Consider the following 24,321-nt stretch of genomic DNA (forward strand, 5'->3'; position numbering starts at 1 on the left):
ATATATGTGAAGGGGGGGGGGGGGTAATTGTACATCCTAATTCTGTCTGCATGGCCATGGAAACCTCACTTCCCTCAATCCATGCATGTGTTTGGGGGCAGACTTGATTAATCGTGCTTCTAATTAATCAAAACTGACTTGTAGCTCTGGCTTTAATCTCGCAGCTCGCGTGAGCTTTTTAATAACACACAATCACTTATTGGATTAGGAACCAGCTGCTGCCTGTCCCATTCTTGTTTAATTCTTCCTCTTTGTCCAACCTAGTTCCAAATATGGCAGCAGACTAATTAACTCTGAATGTGACTGACATCCTGAGTGTCACCTCTGATTTCAGCCGACCTGCGCCGCGTCGTTCCCTCGCCTTAGTGCCTGTCACATGAAGCAGATGGAGGTTTCAATGGCTTGATGCAATACATTTTGTGACACTAGCTGGCGTTTCGATTGGCTGGGTAGGTCCCCACAGTCTTCCATAGGTCAAACAATTCAGCTGCCAAAAACAAGAAAACTGGCACGGGCCTGTCTATTTTGAATTTTCAATCTGCAGGGACAAACATTAGCAGCCATTGCTTTCACGGGTGTGTATTAACATGCTGTGTGGACAGTGTCGTGTGTCTACACTTGTCAGTATTATGCTGGTGATAACAGACTGATTAAAGCTCATAATTAATCCATCTGTGGTTGTAATACATTAGAAAATGACACCCTTTGTGTTGAACTCGGCAGATGATACCAGGAGTGGGTGGACTGACACATCTGTGTGACAATTATCCTTCCACTGGTGGTTGCCCTGCCAATCAACTAACAAGCCAGCAGACAAAGACTTGGAAGAGGAATCAATGTCATCTCTTCGTCCTTTTTCCTAATAAGAAAGCTTCGTGCTGCATCGCTCTCATGCCTGCTTTTAAAGGTCGTGTCTAAGGGATTTTTACTTTAGTGAATGAGAGGGAGTGTACAGAGGGAAGAAAAATGGCTACAAGGACAGACGACGACATGGGATAATGATTACAGTCAAACTTTGACAGATACCAAGTACTCGTCATAAAATGTGTCGCTGAGATGGTGCATCGGTAACTTGTCAGTGTGTCGAGTGTTGTTTGGATGAATGACTCATCTTAAATATATGAATATATATACATAAACCTCCTTGAGCCAACTCAGGGTGTTGAAGCACTGTGTGAGCGTTTACACCCTGCACAGGTCACTAGTGAGTCACAGGCCCACCACACACACAGGAAGAACATGCACATTTGACACGAAATGACTCTCAGCTTGGATTTGAAAAAGTCTTTCCATTCATCTTCTTTCTCACTGTGCTTCCTCCCGTCTATAGCCACTAATTGAAAGATTTTTTTAATTGAGAGTTGGCACTTGTGACTTTGGCAGTGACACTTAACATTGCCGGCCATTCATTACAGGATCATCTATGGAAAACAAAAAAGTATTTGCACCTAAAGCCATCAATCGCCAATTGTCACTTATTTTATGTTTATCGTGATGAAACATGGCCCAATTATTTAAAAAAAATATATATATTTTATCAGATTTGAATCTAATTGCGATAAAATGCAATCTTGTGCACTAACTGAACATAAGTACTGCTCTTCCGTGACAAAGACACAAGACACGTCTTTGTTTCTGTGGGATATGCGAGAAGTTTAAAGTAGGAATGTGATGTTTTGTCTTTAATTAATTTCTTCACAAGCAGCTCTATCTTCATGAGTTTTGCAGAGTTGTCTTCTGTGATTCTCATGAACTCATCATTGTTGGTTTCGAAAAATGTGAAACGTGAGGAAGTTACCAAATATTGTCACTTTTGCGATAAAGTGCTAATTAGAACATAAATGAGAACAGAGGGATTTTAACGTCTGACACCTTAATTACAAAAAGCTTTTTTTCAAATGTCTACACATTCTGGGAAAATTCAAATGCACATGAAGAAGATGCAAACTAGAAGGATGTTAATACATTAGCTTTACTGTTAAGATACTTGAAATGATGCCTCAACCCAGTGCACATGTACTTGTTATAACATATTTACAATTCATCCATTTTTACAGCTGCAGCTCACGTCTGCTGCAGCGCTGTAAGTAGTAGAATGTCCTTCTCACCATCGTGTAAACATCTGTGCAGACATAAAGCGATGATGCCCAGCATGCATGCAAACTCATACAGCAAAAAATACAGACAGGGAGACATGTGCGCATCCTGCCAACGCCCACACCTCCCAGCCTGCAGGGAGGGAAGAAATGACTGGAGCCGTGAGGGACGGCATGGGAAAAGACTTTAAGAAACAGCTTTTATCTGTTTTCTGCCAGAAGAGACTGTGACTAGATGGCTGTCAGGGGGCTGCCGCTGAGTGCTTCCACCAGACTGAGAGTGACTCCTGTGTGTGTGTGTGTGTGTGTGTGTGTGTGTGTGTGTGTGTGTGTGTGTGTGTGTGTGTGTGTGTGTGTGTGTGTGTGTGTGTGTGTGTGTGTGTGTGTGTGTGTGTGTGTGTGTGTGTGTGTGTGTGTGTGTGTGTGTGTAGCTGCTACTTCATGTATGTGGCGGAGTCAGTGTGCTGAACGGACAGCGCTGGGATCACTGCAGTGTGTGTGCGAGTGTCAGAGGGAATTCACATGTATGAACGCCTTCCATCAGCCACTGTGAATGCACCGGCGGTCAAAAATAAAACATGAAAGGAAAAGAGTGACGGGGAGGGAGAGTAAGACGGGGAGGAGAGGACAGGGTGAAGTAGGTTAGGACCCTCACAGTCCTCTTTTCGGCGTGTTCCTCCGCTCTATGCCTCTGTCGTTCCCCGAGAACGAGGACAGTGAGCAGAGTGTGAGAGAGTTGTCACAGCGTGCTAACCTCAGCATCCCAGCAACTAAAAAAGAACTAGGAATAGAAAAAAACAGGATGACGGTTCAGCTAGACCTGTCAAGTCAAACAGAGAGAACCCAAGAGTCCTGAACTGCTCTACGTTACAGCCAGCAAATGGTACTGCCTATGTGCCGACTGGCTGCATCCAAATCCACACACATACGCTGCTAATTGGCATTTAACCCATCGTGCCCGGCGCCTATTTGCTTCTAACAAGCAATTACATAATGTTCACTATCATCTCAAATCAACTGTGTTGTTATGGGGCGATGATAAGCTTGGCACTGTGATTATGCTGTGTAAGCCAGTTCGACTGAAATAACTGGAAAGTGTAAATCCAATGCATTTTAATTTTAGAGGCAAATATGAGGATCCGTGTATCTGCTGGTTTGTCACTGCAGGAATCGGCCCTGTAAAATGTTTGAGCTTGGAAAGCAAATCATCACGTGTAGACATTTTACTCCCTGTACCAATGACTCTGTGAGAGAAACTGTTTGTAATTGTATTGTAGTCACATGTAAGCCTTCAGGAGGCCTTCAATAAAGTTTGTTTTAGCTTTAGGGTGTTACTGAAGCATGTTCCTACACTCTCTTATAAAGACACACCATAACACCCAAGTACACTGTGAAATCCGTTGCAAAGTGGCTTAAACTGACTAAAATCACACATATTTTAGCATTTCTGGTTAAAAAACACTCTCAATAGGCTTTTTTCCCCTTTATAACTGCTCATACATTATTGAGTACTAGTGTCCGACACTAAAATGTGTTATTGTAAGGGAAAAAAGACCTAGACTTTTGGTGTGTTTGTTTAAATATAGATACTGTAATTTGCAATGTTTATCAGATAAATTCATTAATCAATGTCATTAACTGGGAGTAGGAGATGCTTTGCAATCATAAAAGACCAAACACTATGAGAGATGATTATTTTACTTTAAAAACAACACCACAGTTATTAGCAGAACTATTTTTTCCTACATTTTCTTGAATTCCTCATTGTGAATTAAGAAGAAAACATAAAAGAGATGCTATCTGAAGTTACTAAATCTGGTTGCCTGTCCAGGAAAACAAATACTTTGTTAGTTCCAGCTTTGTGATGTAGTTATTTACAACCGTTGCCACCACTGGAAACTTGCCTCAGATTATTCACCTCCTCATTTGCTGAAAGAAAAAGATCCAAAAGTCGTTGTTAAAGGAGCGGTAGACTGCAAGGACAGATCCACTGACAGATGTTGTGAAAGTAATTATTTTGAATTCTTGCTTGCTGCTTTAAAAAGGATGTTGCTTGGCAGCATGAGACGGAGGTGATGGAGCTGCTCAGAGGAAACATGAGAGCAGCCACAGCTTGTAAATACCATAAAATTATTAAATGCTCCACAGCTGTCTTGGGTAACATTTAAGCACATGTACATTGATTTCAAACTGTGATACAATTAATGGAAACTACAGTGGGAAAATAAGTCGTATCACCATCTCAGGGTTGAAAAGCGAGCTCAGAGGCGGACAATAGTTTCTCGGAAACGCCATCACTTCTTCGCTCTCCTAAGACGTCCTCCAGTGTTTGGTGCTTGGTCATCCCCTTTTCATTCTCAAACCCCCCACCCGACCCCAACACACATGCACGCACGCACGCACACACATACACACACGAAACGTAGAAACATCATTCATCATCACTGAGTCTCTTTCCACCGCAAATCAGTGCTACATCGCCAATGAAATTCAATCCACTCTTACCGACTGCCTCACCAAAATTAAATCATGGATGCACGGCAACTTTCTGAGATAGAACTGAGATAAATCAAAGATAATAATCACTCTCGAATCCTTCAAAGCCACACGAGAACTCCACATGGACTCCATCAGCAACTCCACCTCTACAAATCCACAACCTCTAAGAGTTTCTGCCTCGTTCTTTTATTTACGTTTTCCATCCACCCATCCATCCATCCTCTGACCCAAAACAGTGGTACAGTCATGATGGGTCACCAGTCCAAACAGTGGGAGGAAACCAGAGAAAACCCAGTAAATCCACCACTTTTCCCAACATATGTATGCATACACATTCAGGTAGAACATGCAAACTCCACAGAAACACCCCTCTTATCAAAACTAGTTATTCTTGCAGTAAGGCAAAAGGAAACTGCAGCACCAGTGTGCCCCTCTGTGTGAAGTGATTGTGAAATGAAATTAACATTATCTTCATCATCATAGAAAATCTATTCAAATGATGAATGGATTCAAAAAAAACTCTAAAGAATTATGCACAGCCACTAAGATCTGGCTTTCATGGTATTTGATGCTCGTCCACATGGATCAAATCTGAGATCAGATGACTTATCGCACTTGATCTGAGTTAATTCACCACAAATATATACAGTATACATAAACGATTAAACGTGCATTTTAATGAGGCACGAAGGGGACGGTGTGACTGAGGAATTTCTGTTAAAAGGAAACTTTTGGAGGGACATATAAAGATTTATTTTCTTGCTGCAGAAATCAATGGGTTCATTTGGCTGCTTGTTTTGTTTATTCAATTCCAGCTTTAGCTTTCAGCTGTGTGACTGTCATCTCGTTCCTACCGCCATCCTTCGTCCCTTTTGGCCAGTTTCATGCTCTTGATGGCTGTAAAGAACAAGGGATGCTCCAAACCCTCTCATTAGCACGCTCTCCTTCACACCGCCTTTCACACTGGAAAAAAATGCCTGATTCAATTCCAAACCTATTTAACTTTTCAGTTCAGACACGCTCACTTTGTACATCAGCGGTGAGAAACCGCGCAGCTTATAGCTCAGACACCCACCGAGTCGAGAGGAATGGCATGCTGCGAAGAGGAGAGGACACACATGAAAGAGCAGCGCACATCTCATTAGTGCTCTTTTCTCTCCGTCCAGCCAGCTGACTGGGCGGCCCGTCTCCCGCCCATCAGGACGCTCGCATGGTGGGAATCCAGAACTGTCCAGGCATTTCTCCTCCATTCTCTGATGCATCCCCGGGGATTAAGAAATCATCCTCACATTTCAAGAAAGCCCACCACCTGGAAATAGACTCTGGGATGAGGGGGCGGACAGGTCAGAGGCCCAGGCGCATAAGTCGTTTTCTATTTTCCAATCCCGGCTCCTTAGTTAATGGAGTTTTTTGAGGTAAGCACAAACACCGTGGGAGGGAGGAGGTGAGGCACTGCCTCAGTGAAATTCACTTTCATAGCTGAGGAAAGAGGGCGCATCTCTAAATGATATGCCGAGAGAGAGCCCGACTCCAACAGCAATATGACTTTGCATACAGCACTTTTGCAACTTTTTGATGAAACAGTGAGAACAGATTACTTTGACTTATGATCCTTTGCTGCCTTAAATAAAACCGGAATGTAAACACAAAGATTATATGTAATACAATCTCTAAATTACATTCTGGAGCAAACACATTCATCAATCTTTGATAATGTTTTATCCAATTCATGGTTACGAAGAGCAAAAGGACGAACACAGGGTCCATCACAGGGAAATTCGCGACTCACACACTCACATACAGGCAGTTTAAAGTCACCAGGTAACCAGGAAGAATATGCAAACGCCCCACAGGAACAACCATCAGTGTGGGTATCCTCTTCCTGTGAGCGGACAGTGCAAACCACAACACCACTACAGCCTGGCACAAACATCAAAAAACACCAGTTCGATCTCAACAATGCAATCGTTTTTTCACATTTTTAATCCAACACTGACAAGAAATCTTTTAAATTTAGTCCACATGTACCCGATATAGAAATGCGCTCAATCAAAGGTAATCTGACTGAATAATTTGAGTCAGAGGTTGTATTTTTTTCAAAGTACCAGCTGGGCTATCAGTCATTTTTGACAAATTACATTACTGAGAGAAAACCCATTTGAATTTTGCAAAGTCACCTACATCTTGATAAAGAAGAAATACGAGTAGGAAATATGTAAAACGTGTCCTTCTAGTACATTATGACAAATTCTCACATTGCCAGAGTGGTGAGAACCACCCTGGTGTTTGGTGGCACTGAGTAAAACTCAGGAGCTGAAGTGGAGGTTTTCACCAGGACTGAGGCTGAGTAGAGGAGAGTGGCAGCTCGTTCTGGATGATTCCTGAGCAAGTCAGAGACGGATCATGCATGTAGGAGGGACGATGAGTACGTAAAGAAAGGCTGCAGTGAAGAGGAGAAGAGGAAGACCTGTGAGGAGGTTCATGGATGCAGAGAGGGGAGGCTGTGCAGGTGAAGAAATAATGTGGCAGGAAATAATAAGAAAGTTTGAAGTGCTGCGAGGTGGACTCGTGGTCTTTCTACAAGAGGTGGGTGGAATTTAATATCAAGTCATAAGATATGTTGAGGTTCTACACCTGAGATAATGAAGCTTTTCAAGTTATGATGTGACGACCCTTTGTTTATATTTGCATTTCTACATTACAATGTGTTTATAATAAAAAATGCAGTCGCACAGTACAGTACAAGGTCGAGCAACAATACTTGTCTGATCACATCAGTACCATTCTAACCTATCCACTTCATAAAAAAGAATGTTCTCGCACAGAACACGAGAATTCACAGGGATGTTTTGTGTATACTTCACAGTGTCCTTCATTCCCAGTAACATGTAGAAGGTGACCATATTAATTGAAGGAGTCAAGATTTCCAGCCCTGAACTGCAGAATCAGACAATCATTGAGGCTGAGGCTAACTGTGAATATGTTTACACTCTGGACATTATAGAATTTCTTATGGTGTTGGGAGAAATTCTTAAAAAAAAAAAAAAAGTTTTGGGAGAGTTTACAGAACATCCCTGAGGTGCAATCTTGGTGTTATTTTAAAAATAGAAATGTCAGGAAATCAGTTCCTAGAGGAAACATGCTTCATTTTTCGACAACAGTCCTGTCCTGAAGATTCTTCACCATTTCACTGAAAGTATTTTGTGACAAGCTCCACGGGTTAAGCATTGTCTAGGAGTCAGGGAACGAGGTTTGAATCCAGGAAGGAGAATAAAAACTAGTTTACACAGCAAGTTACAACACCTTACTGTGGCGACACTTGAAATGATCATCTACTAGTCTGGCAAGAGAAATAGATAAATATATTTTATATCATTTTATAATTGGACTAATGCCTGTGTGATTACGCAATTTAAAAACGTTAAACCTGTTGGCATGAATCAAATGAACCTCAGACACGTGGCGGAGGGTTTGACCCTGAGCAGCTCTGTGAGCTTTATACGCTTTCTAAGAGGGATGGAGAAGGAAGCACAGGAAGCACAGGAGAAAGGCTGCAGATGGTTTCAGGCTTTTCTTCTGACTGCTGGCTGGTGCTGGTGAAGTGGCAAACACTACTAGGTATCTAGCACAGATGTGAACAATTCAGAGTATGAAATATTCAAACGAAGCCCCTTTACAAATATTTCATGAACGAGGGAAAGCATTCAGCACATTTATTAGACCACAAGTGTAAACATAATGGGCTTTGAGGGAAAAATACTGAGTATAGGCAGAAACGGCCGAAGGTTTTCAGGTTTATAAATACATCTATTGCACAAGTTCAATCTTTATTTCGATCGGTGTTGCATACAAATACAAAAAGGCTAATTTCAAATTACCTTTAAACGCAATTTATTTTGTATTCCTACAATTTCAAAGCGGGGTTGTAATCTCAGGACCAGGTTTTAGGCTATTGGTGCATGACTTTGTTGCTCTGCAGCCTTGAAAAGGATAAGCGGTTTAGAAAATGGATGGATGGATATTAAACTTTCAATGTGGCCAACAGATTAGCAGATTACTGCCATAATTGCAGAGCTCATAATAGCACAGACCCTGCTTTTGTCAGCCAGCTCCAGTCCCCCAACCTAATTTAATATTATTTGTCAACCATAGATTCGCATTTAGACACTGCTCAGCATAAACAGTGGGGTTATTGTTGTTGTTTCCGTAATGAGGCAGGTTTCTATACCAATAAATGTAATTGAATCAAGCACTTCATCAAATAGGAGGATAAATTCAGTGAGTTAATGTTTACTGGACCGATTCTCCTGCTTTTAACCTGGAAACGCCTGTGAAAATGTAATTTTCTCAAATGTATTTCTCTCAAAGAGGAAAGTAAAGGAGCAGCTCCACTTTACAAGACAGGTACTACGAGGATGGTTTTTATTGGCAGATTAATTTTTGGAGCCACTGAGAATAACTTTGTCATTCAATAATTTCATAGGAGCTTTGTAATTCTTATACCACTTGGCTTGGATTCACTTTTAGCGTTTAGTGAGACGACAGTAAAGGAGGGGAGAATTTATGCCAGACGAGGGTCTAAATCGCAGTGTGGGGAGAAAATGCAGGATCTTATAACATTAGACTCCATTTTAAGGTTAAGATTTGGTTTTAGACCTTAAAGCTTGACTTGTTGAGGTGAGGGTGGGGCTGAGGCACTTGGCTGTGATAAATATGTGTTTACACAGCTATGAGATGCATTATGTGAATGAGTAAACCTCCACAAGAAATGCTTGGGGTCGGAGTCTGCATTGATCACTGAGGAAGCAAAGAAGGCGACATCAGGTATCAGGTCACAAATCTCGAGCTGAAGTCTGTGTGAGTATTTCTGTCTGTCACAGGGACTCACATCTTCACCCGTCACACAGTCCAATGTGGCTGGATCGCTGCAGCTAACAGAAGGGGCTTGTCACAAGTGCACTCATGCGCACACACACACACACACACACACACACACACACACAAACAGATAAGTGTTGACGTAGGTCCTCTATATTTCCTGTTGTGTGCTGCTTGCTGGACCTGGTTATTGTTGCAGAATTACTCATGATAACACTACTGTGGTTCATTCCAAGAACCTGAATCATTTTAATGGTTGAACACAAAGCAGAGTGAAAACAGACCTTTGTTTTGGTCATATTTGCACAGAGTACTCTGCACCCTCCTAAAGTCGACGATGACACATGGTAGTTACAAGCACGACAGATGTTCGGCAGCAGCTATTTACAAGCAGTGGCCGCACTAATCTGTATTGCACTTTCATTTGCTCTAATTGAGGAGGACTTGGACTGGATTTGCTCATACCAAAAAGGAAACAGCTAAAGACACTTCTGGCTGAGTGACAGGTAAGTGCACGCATCAAAAGCAGCAGGGAGGAAAAATAATGAAATGAGCTATGAAAGAAAGCCCACAGGGCCTGCAGAAAAGCACCAGGCAATATCTCAAGTCATTTGACAATGATATACTATTAAAGAAGAAAATAGAAAATCCTGCCTTTGAAAGAATTCAGTAATTCTATCATGCAAATGAAAACCCTCATTGGCGATCGCAGAAAGATGGGATGTCTGGTTTCATCTGGAATACTGAATAGTTCATGTCAAAAGAACATCAACCTTTTGTGTAAAGAAAAACTCAATTTGGAATTCATAAGAGGAAATTCACTCAGTGAATCATGAGAATAAAGAGGTGACCCTCTCTTTTAGATTAGAGACGGAACAAATCTGGAGTTAAAAAGGTTTTTCTTTTCTTTCATTTACGAAGGAGGAAGGGAGCGAAGAAGTGTGGAGTGCAGGTAGAAAGAAAACCGAGAGAACTGTTCTGCAGGTTTGAAACCAACTTTCTTCATCAGACTCAGTGAGTCTGAGCAAAGTAATCAGGTACTGAAGCAGCCTGCAGGAATAAAAGCCCAGAGAGGATGGAGGACAAACTGTTTGTACAACTGTGTTTGTGTATTGCTTTTAGCTATTAGATATTTTTGGATATACGAGGAAATAACGATTCAAATTCATTTGCAATACAGCTATGATGGTCTGAAGGGTCTCGTCTGGAGAACAGGATGGGCCATTATAGAGAAAGGACATTTTAATCTGGGGAATTCATTAAAGCCTAATTAAGTTTATTTTTTTCTGCTCTGGTGACCTTTATTTTACCTCTTAAAAGGCAATAATCCCAGTGTATAATCAAGCCTTTACTTCTCATTCCTTCTAATTTCTTAAGTGTTTCCAGCCACTGAACGATACATATGATACACAAAGTGTTAGCACTTTACATCAAGATAGTGGCTTGGTTGGTAGAGCGGTCTCCTCCCAATCGGAAGGTTGCAGGTTCAATTCCCATCTCCACCTGTCCACATGCATGTCATTGAGTCCTTGAGCGAGACACTTTGCTCCGAATTGAGTGACAGTGTCTTGCCATGCAAGGTGCATGTGAATGAATGTGACTGACGATGTAAAGTGGATATTATATATATATGTTTTCACTTTGAATGTGTGCAATTTATACGTCTAGTGAATAATAACACCGTCACTTTTTGGAAGCAATACAATAAACAGCTGGTCTTCGGTAGTTTCCAGCCAGAAATCTCACAATACGCGTGATTTAAGTCAGTTTTACACTTGAAAACTGATTTTGCTTCCTATGAATGGTCTGAAATGGCATAATACTGGAATAAATGTAATAATCCATCTATAAAAGCCAAGGATTGGAAAGTCCATTCTCTAAAGTATTTCAATAAAGTGTTTTTTATACAGGCTTAAAGGACATTCAAAGTCTCAATGAATATAAAAGCATCAATTCACAAGCATTAAACAGACAAAAATTAAATAAAATTCTAAATTATAAGCATGAACAAAACTAGCTGCATTTCTGGACAAAAGGGATTTGGTTCCATGCTATTGAGTACAACTGTCCTACAATATAATGTAAACCCTAAAACATGTCTTTATAAAAGTGTTGCAAGCATGTTTGAAAGGGGACACTTGCACTAAATTGATGCTTTTATAATTTGAACTTAATGCATCAATCAAGTGCACTTAATGAGGAGGAAGTCAAAATAAAAAACAACTGAAAAGTGATATGTTGACAGGGAAAAGGAAAGTATTATTTAATCTTGTGCATGCAGTGTTGTGTCCAGTTGTGTCCGCACTTATTACAAAAATATGACACATAAAGACTAAATGAAGCTTTGGCGTGTTTTATTGTAACTGTGGGAAGATCAGATCAGAAGATCGAAAATGTAATGTGTTCATGAACAATAAAGAGTGGTACGAGACTAAGACGTCTACATATGGCCTTGAGCTGCCGCCTTCAATCAAAGATGAGAACGGAGCCGCAGACGTCGTTTTGTTGTAATATCAAAAGTCCTGATTCGTCACACTTTCAGACGTGTGGCTCTATATCTCAACAGATGCTAATATCACACAATTCCCCCCCGTAGCCACAAACTACTTTATAGCATTTATTTCCCATATGTTTTAAATAGCCTTCAACATGCAAACAGATGGTTTTCTTTTATTTTAAATCCACAGAGAGTGTTTTGCAACAGAAATCCTTGGTTTCACCTTTATATGGCCACTGCCAGGTTGGTGTATTAAGTGGGTAAAACAGTGTGAGGAGACTTCTATTTAACTTAATTTATTAAGAGTCGAGGCAACATTAATGGGCTTGTTTTCAATGGATTTTCTATTTGCATGGTTTTTTATTCAAAACTAAAGATTTAATCTTCTCCTGCAAATATATATAACTCATGCTCCTGCATTTCATCATAAAAAGCAAGACATATGTATGTGTTTGTGCAAGGTCTTAATAGGTTAAAGACCTTTAAAGATTAATTGATATAAAACAATTAATCCTCTAACACTCATTTTGTGGCTTTAAGCACGGCTATTCCTTCTGCTCCATTTCTAAATTGTACATAGGTTTGGTTTCATGTCGGTCCACACATTCAGTGACCTCTCTCTGGAGCTTGGTATATTTCCATGTCTCCAACTGCAAGCTGACAGGAATCCACAGGCCATTGTTAATTTAAAATGTAGACCATTTCCTGTCAGTCACCTGACAACCGCAGAAGACAAGAAAGCCTCTGCCAGGAAATAATCCCTGAAAAACATGCAGCCTGACAAACTTAATTGTCACATCCATGTCTTTTTCTACATGTGACTGCTTCCTGTGCCAGGACAGCCATTCATTTGCAGCCAGGTTTGAAATACCCACAGCCTGTGTATTGAAAAAATGACAAAAAAAATGATCTAATTACACATGGCAAGCATTGCAGAATGATTGGGGGGGGGGGGGGGCATAAACTAGACAGAGGCAGTAGTAAATGGGCTGTAACTCTAAATGACACCAGTATTCTCTTTTAATGTGTGCGTGACTCGCATGGAAATGCGCTGCTGCGTGAACAGTAGGCGCTTGTGAGGAGCGAAGGCAGAGGAAATGTTGGCTTGCGTTATGCAAATGAGAAACAACACTGTCAGAGCAGACGTGGTTGATCAAGACGATCACCATCGACACACGCGCACACACACGCATGTGCATGCAGGGCGATGAAGTCAGTTGAGACAATAGCACTGAATCAGCCAAGGGCGATACCAGAGGTGAGAGAAGAGCCAGACGGTTTGCCATGCATCGTTCCTTCGTCTTTCACCTTGTTTCATTTTAACATTTCATCAATAAAGACGGGCCCGACTTCCCCGAGATGCTGACCTGCACAACTTGTTGCTAACAGACTCCAGGCTGCACGGAGCAGGACTGTTATTTATGGACCGAGGAGGGGGAATAAATCAATGCTCTCTCTATTCTTACCCAATCCCATTTGCATTGCTGTGAGCTGTTGACTTTTCTCATTTTCTTACAAAAAGATTCTTGACTTGTCAAGCTTTGTCCCAAAGAATAATAACGGAGCTGTAAAATCCAGGGACGAAAAGTTTTAAGAGCTTGAAGGACTTGATTGTGAAACTTAAACCTTGAAAATACCTCATTGTCCTTAAGAACCATAAATATTGAGTACTAGAAGAATGGAGGTCTAGAAATAGTACCTTCACATTTTGAGGACAAAAGACAATGGGCCTGGCCTTTCTGATGAAAGCACTTGAACTAGGACAGGAAATTGACTTTTCTTTTTCTAATCTTACACTGAGTCTGAGGTCTGGACACCCACAATGGAAAAAAAGCTTCACTTTTCAACGTACTGCACAGAAAACTCCCGGATATGACCCATCCTGAAACTACTATAAAGACACCAAAGGGCTGATGGGAGATGATCAACAGCAGGTGAATCATGCTTAGGTTTACATTTCTCTCTCTTTATGAGACAAGAAATATTGGTGTTTAAAGCAAAAAACAATAAGCAGGCTGAAGCATGCATATTCTGAGCTGAATGAGTCACATCGGCCATGACCCAGTAAACCTACTCAGTAAGCATATTTATGGTAGCTGGTGGGCATGGATGGCACAGGCCCCCACCTGAGTGTATGTGACAACATATAAAGCCATTAAAATATGTTTTATTTAGTGAATAAGGATGGACTCATTATTAGTATAGCAAAGGATAAAGAATGCAAAGACCTTTCATTTTCAGCTGTTGGCATGCCACCTCACAGTGTACAGTGAAATACAGTTAATCTCACAACTGTGTACGTCAATGTGAAAAATACTCGTTACCCTGCACAGGGGATGCGAGGAGGCTGAAAAGGATGTGGTGCATTTGCATGAATGGAGATGTCCTGGCCTGACTGCATCATATTAGTAATGCCACTGACATTTTAAACAGCCAGCACTCATATCATCCTGGTCTGCTTTCTTTTCACCTGCAGTGATGCAAGTAACAAGTTACATCTCTGCCAACGTGGCCAAATTTGGAAACTGTGGCACACAGCTAAAACAAGACTGTCTTCTTAAATCCCTTTTGTAGGAAAGAAAATATCTCCGGCTAAAGGAGATGCGTAATGATGCAAGCAACGCAAACAATGTTACTGCGGTTATTAATCGCCCACACGGGTACAACTGGAAATGTCACCCAGTCGCATCGTAGCCTGACCCACCGCTGCTCTCCCACACAGACAGAGGAGGCAATTTCCATTTTGTCAACGACAGACTATATCTGGAAAGGAAACGTTGGCTGAGCAGCAGCAGCAGGAGGAGGAGGACCTCGAACCGGGTGAGTTCAGGACAGACGGGGAGACAGAGCAGGGGCGCCTGTCTAAACATTTTCACACTTTTGAATTTCCCCCTAGCTCCCTCACTTTCTAAACAATGAGGCCTAGAAGAACCGAGAGCCCGCGCTGGATGGAGGGGGGTAGAAGGGGAGGGGGGATGTAGAGGGTAGGATTGTCCTGGCACTCTTTTTAATTCCACCAAAAGCTGTTCCAACACAAAGGGCCCCCACTCGGGAGCCGCCATGGAGCGGCAGCCAGCAAGGCCGGCTGGAAATAGGGTCGTGAGCAAGAGAAAGAGTGTGAGAGAGAGGGCAAGAGAATAAGACTGAGGGAGAAGAATGGACGTCTGAAAGAATGGGGAAAATGAAGCCTGAGCAGGCCATGAAAGGCTGAGAGGAAGTTTTCTTTGCTCTGCATGTCGGTAATAATGAAGTAGAGAGGGAGGGAGACCACGTTGTTCATGCATTCACGTGCATGTAAGGCAGTTTGTATGTGTTCTTTCTTTTCCCTTTTCGCAACTTTTTATTGGGTTGAGCCCCCAGATGATCTCTGGAAGGGTTCGGGACCACCGAGTGAACATGGCAGGACATGCCCACCCGACGGGGTCAACCTCAGGTTGGAAAACATTTTGTATTCCCTCCAATGAGTGAATCCACCTTCACCGAGGCTGATTCAGATGGAGGTTTTTGGTTCTCCACCCACTATTTTGGGGTTTATTCTCTACCTTTTATCAGAAAGTTTAAAAGCAAAAAAGCCTTGAAAGCCTCCCATGTTGTCCTCAGCAATCACTAAAGATATTATTTGGTGCAGCTAAACTTGTATTATTTTTAATAAGTCTTCTTAAGTTTTCAGTCATATTATTACTAGCATTATAATCTCATCAAAGCCTTGCTCATCTCTGTAGAAAGTGTATGTATGTGTTTTTTCATGCACACTGCAACACAAGTGTCTCGAATATAAAAAAAATAAAATGAAATGAAATAATCTATCCTCACAAAATTAATAAAGGATCTGGCAACTTTCTGAAGTTGGTGTCTGCTCCTGTTTTTAGTGTTTTCACACGTTTCACGCTGCTGACCAAAGAAACACATTTGGTTGTGTGCTCACACATTTTTTACTGTTTCACCAAACTTATCATCAACTGATGGAGCATCATGTTGACGTGGTCATCACCAAATTTCTCTGAGCAGCTACTTTTAATTCTTTGACCCAAATTCTACTCATATGCAAAATAAAAAAAATGTTTCATCGCTTTTAAGCAGCACTGTTGCATGTTGAGTGACTGAAGCCCTTTTCTACCGTTTACCAAACGCAGAAGTTACAGATCAGCTTCTATCATCGATGTGTTTATCTGGTTGTTAAACCAAATATCAATAAGGCACTGAAAGTGGCTTTATATTCAGAATATACATCTCTTTGGTGCACACTATTGTACTATGTTCTATTGTTCGCTGTTTTGCACATTTGTATTGCACAATTTTGTACTTCAATAATAATAAAAAAGTTGAAACATGAAAGTGGCTTTATGGGTTTGGCAGGATCACATGTTTGATCACATCCGACTCGGATCGCAGCAGAGCACCACTGGAGCCGTGCAGAGGTTGTTTCTTCAGCCCGGTCTCAGTGCGTCTGTTCACACCGAACCTGTCAAACACTGCTCGGTCCCAAAACCCAACTAGGTCAGCGTGAAAATGGCAGGTGTGAAAGCGCCCTCAGACTGAGGAACAAAGTGTTTCAGAGTGTTTCAGAAGAGGCAAAGAGCCAGAGATCTGCCATGAATCCTAGAGAGAGGACCAAACCACCAATACTAATAGATTATTGGAATAAGAGCAACGGTGCAATGCTGTCTCTCTGATATTTGTCATAAATTACAGTGAAGGATAGAATTTACACTCCTGGAGAATAATCACTGTGGTTTTACCTCGATAAGGGTCAACTGATCATATTTTGAGTTTTGCTTTTATTTCTGTCATTTCAAAATAAACAAAAGCAAATAAATGGCAAATTACATGGATAGTGCTTAACATCGTGAAAAGACACGATTGCTTTTCCCAGATAACACATGTTGCTGTTATTTTGCCACTTTGACACCATATTTCATCTTTTTTTTTTTTTGTTTAAAATATAGGGTTAGTGAATTGACAGCATGTTCAGTTTGAAAAGTGCATCAAATGCATCCAGTAAGTTTTTGGATTTTTATTTAGTAATGTACAAGATGTGGTGTAAAGAATTTCTAACCTTTCACAAATATCCAATGAGAAATGTGCCCTATCTAGAAAAAAGTTCAGATGCTAAATTGTGAAATACCATTCATTTTTTCATATATATTCAAGAGTATATGTATTTATTTGTCTTGTTTTACAAAACTCACAAACTAACGACTGAATCCTGAAATAGCCTCGGGTGGAAAGTTTTAATTTCCCAGTACTTGAATGAAAGCCCGATGACGGGTTGACGTGAATGATTGGATGTCTGCGGTATACAGCGTGTGCTTCACAGAGGCTTTCGAGACACAGGGAGAACTGACTGCACCACGAAAGCTAAAAGCCAAAACCTTCCCCTGACCGTCCGTGGATCAGCTCAATTGTGATTCATGGCCCCGTTCCTGTTGCTACGCTCTGTAATCCCTCTTTCCACTGACACCTGTTTGCTGAAGAATCGCAAAGGAATGCCAAGGTGTTAACCATGATACGGTTTATTTCTAGAAATGTGATCTGGAATTTGCTTAGCAACCCAGTTCCTCTGAAGAGGAATTAAAAGAGAGTGTAGAGAAAAAAATTCTGCTGACCACCTCTAAGCACATGCTTGCTGTTTCTTGGCAGTCTGAGCGATGAATTAAAACCTTTTCCAGGACTTTCAGCGAGATGCACTGATGGAGCTTCTTAGAGCAATTCAGACTCCAACCTGTTCCCCTTATCACAGTTCACTTCCTTTAACAGACCGTGTGAAGAAATACAAACACACCACACATGGTCACACAACAAAGGGATGTGAAATCGTCCCTGGCCAACCACTTTACAATCTCCTGAGTGACACACCTCTCCGTCTGGCCGTGACTTGAGGTTATTGAGAGAAACAAAGAGCATCAATACGACTTCTTACGTCGTCAGAAAACAAGCAAAAGGCTCAACGCAAGGCCACACAATATAGAATTCTCTTCACTTATCGCCTGCATAGAAATGTTTGAACTTATTATTATTTTAATACCTAATCAATGACAAACCTCAAGTCAAGAATTAATAAAATAAAAATAATACAATTTTCAAGTAGCAGACGAATAAAACACAGCCCACAGCATGACACACCTCAGTGTACCAGTCTGTCAATAATGTAGAGAAAAGGCTGTAATTAAGAGGGAGAGATATTTTCTCAAAGCAGCAGGACTTTCTTACTGTGCTTTTCTGGGTGAGAATCATCACCACATGACAGCCCAAACAAAAACAAAACAAACTGGCCTCAATCCCGTGGAGATTGTGGTGATAAGAGTCATTCATAAAACCACCACCAACATCAGAGGTCTAATCCAGAGGGGACAAATATCAAGCCTCACCAGAAACAGCAAAGATGGAGGTCAAGACCCAAAACTGCTTGTTTGTGATCTGAACATGACGGCAGCCTCTTCTTTATTGTTATCATTTATCTCAGTGGAAAGTGAAGGGAATCTGGAGAAGTCGTACTCAGAATAGCTCAGCATGGGTGAGTTTTACCGGAAATGCAAAAATATGCAAATAAAATTTGAATATACTGTATGTAAAGGTGGGGTGCACCCTGGTAAGGTCACCAGGTCATCACAGGGCAAACGGAGACGGACAACCACACACATTCATGTCTATAGGCAATTGAATTTTCCAATCAGGAACAAACTGTGGCCAGAAACAAAACACACACACACACACACACACACACACACACACACACACACACACACACACACACACACACACACACACACACACACACACACACACACACACACACACACACACACACACACACACACACACACACACACACACACACACACACACACACACACACACACACAGAGAACAACATTCAAATCAGGTTTTAATGTGCAGCAGATGGAAATTATCCATCGTAGAAATCAATTACAGTGTCAAAGCTTAGTTTTTGGAAAAAGTTGAATTGTATAGCATGCACAACACTGAATCTTTATTTGAGATTATTTGCTGCAAAGAAAAAAAGAACACTACCAGGAACTGGTGCATTCCTACAAGAGGAGGGTTTAAAGATAAAAAATTAAAACGTTCTCTCTTCGACTACAAATTTGTACCATTACCAAACATCCAGATGACTTTCTTGGGTATAATAAAAATTCACCTCATTTGCTCGTGATGACTTATTGATTGTCTGAAGATTACAGTTTTCGATGTTTTGAATCGTCCCCCAACAAAGTAATATTTAACTCTGTATGTTTTTCTAAATTTTCAGTATCCTAACCTATTTAAAAGTACATTGATTAGCAGTTGTTTGCAAGAATGATGTGTATTAACAATGAATGTTCAATAAGGGAAGAATAAACATGCGTGAATTACACTGAACACAAAACAAATCTCCACATTGTACAAATCTTGTTTCCCCCCCTTTAGCCTCTCTCTATGATCTGGAGGGAAACGTGTCTGAACACTTTCATTTATGTGTCGCTCACACATCCTTTGGTCACAGTTTAAGAAGGGATCCTAGCAATACATAGTTAATACATAGATAGAAAAGTTCCACATAATCAAGTTGACAACCAAAACCTTTTGAATGGTATATGCTGAAAATGGAAGCAGGCGAAGCATCCACCTGCCTCACACAACCATTGACATTTCTCGCCAGAAAAGACTCTTATGATCAACTCTTCACGCAAGAATAACAGCCTCTTCTCTGCCCTCTGCACTCACATAGGATCACTCCTCCCCAGACGCTCTGCTTGACATTTAGTCTATCTGCCATCAGCCGGGACCTCTCGGCCACCGGCTGTTTTTCAGAAGCCGACTGAGGCGCCAAATCGTTCTAACCTGGGGGTCAGGTGACTTTGTGGGGTCCAAAACAAAGTTTGTAAAATCAGAAACCCACCAGCATTTCTAGAATTGTGCTTGGCTTTAAAAACAATGGGAATTTTTCAGCCTGTGGGGTTTTTTTCCCCGATTAATAATTAACTGAAACATCAGGCAGGCAGAAACATTAAAATAGAATCTCTGGCCTTCCAGGCCAATGACGAGCTGTGATGGTCAGCCACTTCTTGTTTAGAATTTGCCTTTCAATTTTAATGAATATTTAAATTAACAAAAAAAATTGTTTTGAATAAAAACTTAAGGGATGAAGAGAGCGGTACTTTCTTCACCCCTCCAGCAATTACGGCGAAAACTTCTCCCTTACATCCTCCCCGACTTGCTCCCAGATGAAAGAAACCCATCTCCGATCCATACTGGAGCTGCAGCACTGACTACACAAGTATGCAAACAACAAACACGGTGCGATGCAAGGCAGACTATGAGTCATTAATAAGAGCTCTCGATAATCAGGCCGTGCTGCTCTGAGGGCGATAATCATCGGTCGCCTGCTCTCCAAGTGATAAGCTAATCAGCCCTTCGTCTCCACCGAGCCGTCGAGGGGACTCATCATCATTGACATTTCAGCACAGGATTGGGCCTATAGAGACGAGCAGGGGTGTGGAGGGGGGCACCTGGAGTGACTTAATTATCATTGCTGCAGAATGATATCCTCTCAACTCAATTTTGCCACTTTTACTGAAGGTTAACGTGGTTCTTTTAACATTGCGGCGAAGGTTTCAACGCTGCGATTGACCCCTTTTTGTAAAACGCTTGTTAATTCTCCACATAATCGTGTACTTGTGCTTGCCAAGTAAACATACAGAGGCAATCATTCCATACTCACTGTTTAGTTTGATCACATCCTGCCTCCCTCACACTGGCTTCTTATATCTTTGCATTCAGTGTCAGTAGCTCAGCGACTAAGTCGCTGCAATGTGAGTTTTGAGATGACAAGACAGTTGTCTTGTTGCATGTTCAAATTAATTCATAACCTGTGGGGATAGTGCCACGACAATCTGACAGCTTTTTAACAATACAGACCTGATGTAGCCGAGTCTCAGCTGAATATCTGTCATCCTCATGCCAACCGGTGTTGCTGCATGGCTTACAGCACTCAAGTCTCAGACGCCACAGTTCTAATTTTCCTACCTGGTTTTTCCTGTTTCCTGTGTTCTCGCATTACTCCAAGTATGCAAGAAGTGAGAAGGTGTCATTTACATGGCTAATTGCGCACAATGCTTAATCTTCACCGTGTCTTGTATCTTCAGTAAAACAACGCGGCTCACACCGTCACAGCGATTACGCAACAGACGCTCCGGGCAAATGCAAAGCAGAGGACCTGCAGCCTGGAAGAAACTCGCCCTCCCATTTCATTTGATCTCAGGGAGATGTCTCCAAGGTGCGTCAACACACAAGAAGACATATTTCCCAACTCCATAATGACCCATCTTCTTCCTCCCCGGTGACAATTTGGGGACAGCCGTGACAGATGATACTGGTTCCACCCAGGTGAAAACAACAGGTGACAGATTCATGCTGACAGAGGAGCCCAACACATTTTTATTCCCATCACAATAGCCTCGCTACGTTCTGTTATAAATTTTAGAGCTGGTCCCTCTTGGGGCGAAAAAAGCTGCCGGGAATCGGAGCACCACTGTGTGACCAAACTGTCCAGTTTGGGATTGTTCCCATCGTTTGGGATGATGGTTATCGTCACATCGATCACTATAATGTTCGAATGGGGATAATATGTGTTGCAAGTGTAACTCGGGAGCAACGTTATTGACGACTGTTCTTAGTTTATGGCATTAACAATGTGATATTTCAACCTTATGTGTCCAATGGATTCACTGTAACCTCATTTTATGGTACACGTGGTTATTTATTGAGTATTAATGCTTAGAGTGCTAAATGTAATGATGTGATGCAGCAGTGTAATCGTCACGCGTTGCTTATTGTGCTGCATCAGGGATTCCAAGCACATTGAAAAGAAGCAACATAAACTGATGTTGATCTCTCACTGCATTACTAGAATGTTCTTGCAGAGAGAGAGAGAGAGAGAGAGAGAGAGAGAGAGAGAGAGAGAGAGAGAGACCATCCAGAGGGTAAATCGAGTGCGTCTCCCAATAGTCCAATCCCAGCTCACACGTTAAATGTATCAAAAATTATCACTTCAAACCTAAACTGCATTGTGAAGTCACTTCAAGTGACGATAGGGCTTTTAAAACAGACAGACACTCCAACGAGAACGAGATGAGCTGATCATGACTCCCCACACAGTAAAAGATGACAAACATAAAACAAGAAAGAATTGAGAAAACAGAAAAACTCTCAAAATTCTCAATGTCCTTCTTTGATGTGTCATTCGAATCCATTTTAGTCTCACAGCAAAAATGGAAATAGATGAACTCCTAATCTTCTGATGATGTTGAAATTAAAATGTAGAACAATTTGAGAGTCTCTTGTTGAGTAGGTGCAGCTCTAGTGTTTATAACCCGCCAGGATGATTTTAACTTGAGTTCAGATCAATCCCCACACAAATTGAAGCAAAATGACAAGGGCTAATAATCATATTACATCACAAATACATTGGTACCAGACAACTGAAGGGTGCTTAGTAAAACTTTACAAGAACATTATCTTTGACCTCGGTAGTGAATTCAATAAGGCAAATGATGAAATTCTGCTCTTTCCATAACCATTAAACTAAAAAAAATTAAAAAATAACTTTTAAAGAAATCTTTTGATGACTGTAGATTTCAGTCTGGCAGGTTATGCTTTCTCTCAAACAATATAAATTCTGCTAATTGGCAGTGGGCATTTCATGTGTAGTCAGGCTGTATGGAGGCATTTAGCTCCTTCACTCACTCATGATTGAATACCTTCTGTCTCTTATCTTACAATCACTGGAGTGGATATCCATTAAGAGCACTTGACAAGGTGAGATTCATTGTTGAAGGTCTACCTGAAGAGCAGGGGACGAGCTCGTCTCATTCCCTGCTGAGACTGTGTTTCCCATCATCGCCACCCTGTTGCTCAGTAGACTGAAGACCCATTCCTGCCATTACTCTAATGGTTAGTAATCAGACCAGCGGCTGTGATTGCGCCCCATTTCCCAGTGACACTTTCCGGCAGGTAAACACAGATTACAGGTCAGCCGTGCAGGAAGGGTTTGGAGAGGCTCAGGGAGGATTAGGCTTCCTGAACAGTCACCTGCCGACTGAAGCAGCGGGGAATTAGGACAGAAACCACAAACCAGGAGAGCCACACCTCGCCATTCTGGTTCAGCGACACTAAGCACACACATCCGACCGAGTGCTCGCCTCGGACAATAAACTTTTACAACAGGTCTCAGTCCGACAGCCAGTAGCCGGAGAGGACATGGAGACGTGACACAGACGCGCGGCTGCAAATTGCGGAGGGTCGCAGTCAGTGCGCACCGGCGCTGGAAGCGGGCGGACTCTTACCGCGGCACGGGTCGTTTCTCTTACCTTGTGCTGTGAGGAAGACCGCTACTGCTGCCAGCAGCCAAGTGTTTCTCACCGGAGACACCGGCCAGCGCGATGCGTAATCTCTCGCCATTCTTTACAACAGGAGACGAGGTGGACGCAAATATCCACAACCGCGCCGTGTGCCGCTCCAAAGTATTCCTTCTCCGATCGGCCGGGAAACTTCCAGCTCAGTTCAAACCAGCCGGGTCGAAATCAGCCAAGTTGCAGCGTCCTGTCTCTCCCCCGTGTCTGCAATCTGAATCGAGTGTAGTTATACTATGTTTCCCAGTGAATCTGGTAGTGACAGGAAGAGTCCGTCCCCTCCCCGTATAGAGCGGCCGCAGAGCGCACAGGTAGCCCGGCTGGCTCTGTGTCTGTGATAGAGGGTGTGGGGCTTCTGACGGGGCTGCGTGCGTCTTGGCCACTGCGAGCGGAGCGGAATGGAAACAAAGTGTGGAGAGAGGAGTGTGTGAGAGCCGGCGGAGCTCCGCGTGTGTGCTGCGGAGGGCTGAGAGGGGGAATATCACAGTGATGTCAGCAGAGCGTCACCAAGAGGACTTGAGCCGTAATACTGAAGCCTCTCAGTTCAAACTGCTGAAGCCTCGTAGTCCAAGCAGGCTGGGAAACTGCGCACAACCAGGCACGGTCGCATACCTGCGCTCAGCTCAGCCAGGGTGTGTTCACTCCGTGTGTGTGTGTGTGTGTGTGTGTGTGTGTGTGTGTGTGTGTGTGTGTGTGTGTGTGTGTGTGTGTGTGTGTGTGTGTGTGTGTGTGTGTGTGTGTGTGGGTGTGTGTGTGACTCATGATTTTATTGTTTACAAACCACTTAAAGTCGAAATATCTAAATGGAGCAATCACACACTTTCGTTTTAGCAGCATTTCTTGTTTTCGACATATAAATGAAATGTTGTGCTCAAAAACGCAAATTTAAAAGTAATTCAATTATTCCTATATTTCGGGCTGCATGCAGGTGTAGTGGTTA

General features: G+C 42.1%; 1 protein-coding gene across 1 annotated transcript in view; it reads right to left on the bottom strand.

Annotated features, from left to right (window-relative positions):
- The window catches only part of pvrl2l (PVR cell adhesion molecule related 2 like), a 198,156-nt gene extending 174,139 nt beyond the window's left edge, over positions 1-24,017 (bottom strand). The window contains exon 1 of the mRNA XM_080485757.1: positions 23,340-24,017. Within this exon, the coding sequence (XP_080341883.1) occupies positions 23,340-23,430 (91 nt within the window). The 5' untranslated portion in view covers positions 23,431-24,017. The remainder of the gene's footprint in view (positions 1-23,339) is intronic.
- Positions 24,018-24,321: the final 304 nt, after the last annotated feature.

Source organism: Lipophrys pholis, assembly GCF_963383615.2.
Source record: "Lipophrys pholis genome assembly, chromosome: 17".
NCBI lineage: Eukaryota > Metazoa > Chordata > Actinopteri > Blenniiformes > Blenniidae > Lipophrys > Lipophrys pholis.